This window comes from Oratosquilla oratoria, chromosome 12 (genome assembly GCF_046742065.1).
Source record: "Oratosquilla oratoria isolate Oo_2021 chromosome 12, ASM4674206v1, whole genome shotgun sequence".
Taxonomy (NCBI): Eukaryota; Metazoa; Arthropoda; class Malacostraca; order Stomatopoda; family Squillidae; genus Oratosquilla; species Oratosquilla oratoria.
In genome coordinates, this window is record NC_134788.1 from 4,248,434 (window position 1) to 4,253,433 (window position 5,000).

General features: G+C 36.8%; 1 protein-coding gene across 1 annotated transcript in view; it reads right to left on the bottom strand.

Moving 5' to 3' along the window:
* The window catches only part of LOC143030165 (uncharacterized), a 137,807-nt gene extending 133,422 nt beyond the window's left edge, over window positions 1-4,385 (bottom strand). Inside the window, exons 1-2 of the mRNA XM_076193327.1 lie at window positions 4,355-4,385; window positions 3,869-4,050 (exon numbers count right to left, since the gene is read on the bottom strand). Of these exons, the coding sequence (XP_076049442.1) occupies window positions 3,869-4,050; window positions 4,355-4,385 (213 nt within the window). The remainder of the gene's footprint in view (window positions 1-3,868; window positions 4,051-4,354) is intronic.
* Window positions 4,386-5,000: the final 615 nt, after the last annotated feature.

Genomic DNA, 5,000 nt, shown 5'->3' on the forward strand with positions numbered 1-5,000 from the left:
CCATAAAGTTGTCTAATCATTTCTTAAAACAACTGATAGTTTCAGCACTCAATACATAGTTACTAAGTCTATTCCATTTGTTGACCTCCCTATTAGTAAACCATTTCTTGCCCATTTCCTCCTTAAATCTTAATTTGTCCAGTTTAAATCCATTACTGCGAGTCCTGCCCTGTTGTTTTAATATGGTGACCTTGTTTGCATCACCTCTGTTAAAGCCTTTGATCCACTTGAACACCTCTATCAGATCACCCCGCTCTCTGCGTCTTTCCAGAGAGTGTAAGTTAAGGTGCCTAAGCCTCTCCTCGTAAGGCAAATTTCTGAGTCCATGTATCATTTTGGTCATTCTTCTCTGAACTGATTCTAGTGAATTGATGTCCATTCTATAGGACGGAGACCAAAACTGTACCGCATAGTCAAGGATGGATCCAACTATCACTAGATAAAGTTTGATAATTACCTCTGCACTTCTATTCGTTACCGTCCTAGCAATGAAACCTAATGCTCTGTTAGCTTTATTCATGGCGCTAATGCACTGTTTCCTGGTTTTAAGGTCCGGACTCACTAGAACTCACAAGTCTTTCTCACACTCAATTTTCTCTAAAAACGTATTATCTAAGCTGTATCTATTTTCGTGGTTGTGTATCCCTACGTTTAACACGCTACACTTAGAGATATTGAAGTTCATTTGCCATTTCACCGACTATATGAACCATGTGTTAAGATCATCCTGCAGAATCTCTGCGTCGTCTTCTGACCTAATAAGGCGTCCTATTTTAGTGTCATCCTTGAACTTACTATTATCACTATTTATCCCATCGTCTAAGTCGTTTATGCACGTAATGAACAACAAGGGACACAAAACCGAGCCCTGGGTAACCCCACTAGTAACATTGCCCCACCTGGATTTTACTCCATTTATGATGACCCGCTGTTTTCTATTACTGATCTAAGTTCTAATCCATTCTAACACTTTTCCTCCTATGCCATGGGCTTTGATTTTATTTAGCAGTCTCTGGTGTGGCACCTTGTCGAACGCTTTGCTAAAGTCAAGGTAAATCACATCGTAATTAGCATTGTTATTTGACGCCTTATAAACTTTAGTGTAAAAGGATAGAAGATTAGTCACATATGACTTATCCTTGGAGAAACCATGCTGTTTGTCACGAATTAAATTATGTCTCTCGATGTGTTCTCTGAGTCTATTTACTATTATTGATTCAAGCATTTTACCTACAATTGATGTCAAACTGATTGGCCTGTAGTTGCATATGGACGATTTATCTCCGGGGATTTTGTAGCTTTAAGTCTTTCAATCTGCTTTACTTCTACTTTACTAATGATGATACTAGTCCACTTTCTTCATCCCCACTGAAAATCGGATCGCAATCAGGTTTATCTAACCTCTCATTAGTAAACACCGAGAGAAAATATTTGTTAAACTCCTTACTCATTTTCCCTCCTATTCTATCATGACATTTTCATCGTTTTTAATTGAGCCTATTCTTTCTTTATTTTTTGTTCTATAGAGATGAATGAAACCATTAGGGTTGAATCTTGCTTAACTGGTAACCTTAATTTCATAGTTACGTTTCGCTGCACGTGTATTCTTTTTAACTAGCTTTGTCATTTCGTTATATCTTGATCTAAGGTGTGTTTGCCCGTTTTTTATTTTTATGTAAAGTCCTCTTTTCATTCCGATCTCATGTTTCAGTCTGCCCATTATCCATCCATCGTCGCTCATTGGATAATACAAGGGGCAGGTTTTTACGTAGCATGACGAGCATGCATCATTACACGGGTTTCTTTCCTATTGGATCCCATCCTTGGTATGCTTACGCAGGAAATAAAAAAGAAATATTCCTACATCACCACCTATGACGTAACTAGAATTATGTAACAGAGGCAAATGCGCAATGGAGACTTGAAACACAAATATATTCTTATAAACAAGCACAATAGTTTACAGTAACAAACAAGTACAATACAATAAAGGCTCATGTAAAGAAAATAATACCTTTCGGTGACAGAGTTTGGCCCATAATCAACGAAGGTGCCACCCATAATTATATTACGAACATACGTAGTATCTGAAACATGAAATTTCCTCGCAAATAATAACAGATAATTAGATATATGGGATGTACACATCACATAGATATACCAATATACATACACATTCACATACACATTCACATGCACATATACATACACATACACATACTCATACTCATATGCATATACATATACATTGTGCCGTTACGAGAGGTAACGGGGCTTTTTTATATGTCCGTGTATCCCCATGTTTACATATTTTTTGTCTTAAGGCTCGTTTCCCCTCGGAAGAGGTTTTCAATTTTGTTTTTTGTAATGCTTTAATTTTAAGTATATTTCGAGCAGAGGCCTCTTCTGTTCGAAAATCCCACCTTGTAAGTTGTCTGCAAGCTGTGTTGCAAGATAACATCTCATTATTTGTACAATGTTCACTTAAAGAATTAGACTTAAGAAGGTGTGTAAGAACCGGTTGCTGTTTTGTGATGTCACGTCACACATCTAGGCGCCAGTTTGGTTCGAAACGCCTAAAGGTGTATACCCGCTCCCTTCGCGGCCAACTCAGTAAGTTTTTGAGCCGAATTTAGTTTTAGATCTGGTATATCGCTTCTTGTATGTCATAATGAATTTAGCCTTAAGCTGCTCGTATTTCATGTTCAGATTCTTTGTAATTCTGTATAAAAGCTGTTAGTAACGAGCGCCACTCTGTATTGTTTTACAGCTTTTCATCTACTACTTCTACTCTTCCTCCCAATTTCTGTCTGCCCCTCCATAGTTTCAATGGCAGCACCTGTTGTGTGAAGATGAGAAAGTCGTTTTTCCTATTGCCAATAAACGTAGCACCGAGTACTCCGTGGATCCTTACCCTCTCCGCGTTTGTTTACGTTACGTAACGCAGAAAGAGGGCACTCGTTACGTTTTCCCCTATGCGCAGCATAGTAATTCGCTGCGCCATATACATATACATATACTCGTACATATACATATACATATACATATACATATACATATACATATACATATACATATACATATACATATACATATACATATACATATATACACATTGCTTATTTAAAGAACTCCCTTGGACAACTTTGCTGATGCACAGCCAAAGATATTCCAATTAGGCAACCTGAATAACGCGTCTACCGTTGACTCCAATCGTCTTGCCAAGAAAAAATCCTCCATCAGTGAAATCCATAGACCTACGGGACCTACATCAACATTGCCCATTTGTTGTTATTATTCTATTTCTTGATATCAATAATTGTTATGCGTTTGTAATTAAGGGTACATGGTCCCGCACTGGTTGCTAGTGTGAACTCAAATAGATCACCCGACTTGTAGTTAATTTCTTTTATCTCAAATTCTGTGAATGGGTTACGATTTATCAGTAATTTTTTCTCACTAATGAAAAGGGATCTTGGTTATCCCGCCTGGGAGCATCTTTGTATCATAATTCAATTATGGCTAGTGTCCAACTTGATTCAATGGAAATAAAATAGCTTCACTCCATATGGGTAACCTTTGAGTACAAAAGCCGACATGTGTATTTGATTTTGCCTTTTCACATTCAGGAGAGATTAAGAAAATATAGAGACTAACAATCAGCACTTTTGATAATATCACTATTACTCCGAGTGTAATTTCCATCCACATCAAATCGCATAAAGGATTTTCTATCCTCAGGACAACTCTTTATTTCCACTAATCAATTAAAAACAATTCTTTGCTATCCACATCACGAAAAATATTATGCCGTTTCAATCCTCGAACGACCAACACAACCAAATAGCAGGAAAGTAGGCGTACTTACCCCAACTGCTGTTACTCCTGGACTATTCACAAGAAATCTCAACATGTAGAAGTACTGACTCGAATCCTCTACGGAAGTGCCCTTCAATAGAAATGTGTATTCCGTATCATAATCATCCCGTAGAGTTGGATTAAGCAAGGGATTGTCGTTGGGAAGAAATCCTTTGACAATTCTCTTGTTATCTGTGGAAAAAATTGAATGTAGTTTGTTTTTCGTTATGAACGGGAAGACATCAAAGCAATACAGAACAAAATACAATAAATACAGAATTCTTTAGACATCCTAATGTTTTTTTTCAGTGACCCAAAATTCTGTCCAAATCAATTATGGGTACATATACCTTCACCAAAAGAAAAGAGAAGAAAAAGAAATGTTTACTCAAATTTTCAATCATTAGTACTTCTAAAAACGTGCAACAGGATCAAAAAATAAATCCAGGGATTTTTACTAATGCAATTAGTACTCGTGCGTCGATTTAATAGTTACCCATAATATTGTAAGACTTATTAGGAACCATTGTTTTGTAAGTTTCACAATACAATTAACATGTATCATTAGGTTACAACTCATCACTGTGGTAAGGCGAAATTATTCATGCAAACCTACTTGACATGCAATGATACTCTATCAATGATATCCTTGGCACTGGGTTCTTTTGATCAATTCCTCAAATTTGGGTGATTTTGATGATAGGTTGCTACTTTGGTTCCTCTGGCTGTAAAATGTTTCTGTTCCGAGACTCAGCTAGTGAATTCAGTCTGTTCCAAGACCTCAGCTAGTGAACCCAATCTGTTCCTAGGCCTCAGCTAATGAGCTTGGAATCTGTTCCGAAACTTCAGCTAATGAACTTGTTTTGCTGCCGAGACACCAGCTAGTGAATACCTCTTGTGAATTTTATTACTGCCTGTGAACTTTATTATTTCTTTAAATGTTTATATATTCGAATGGTGACAAGTGGTTGTGTTGTATTTCTTGTAATTGTACACGTATACCATTATACAGTTACAGTTATAAGATAAATTGTAGTGTTCTAGTGATTTAGAATAAAAGCAGAAGTCTGTTCCTGTACTCCAAAGGTAGGAGTAATTGTATCAGGTAAGCAGAGTAAACTTCGTGTATTTAGTTTATTTAG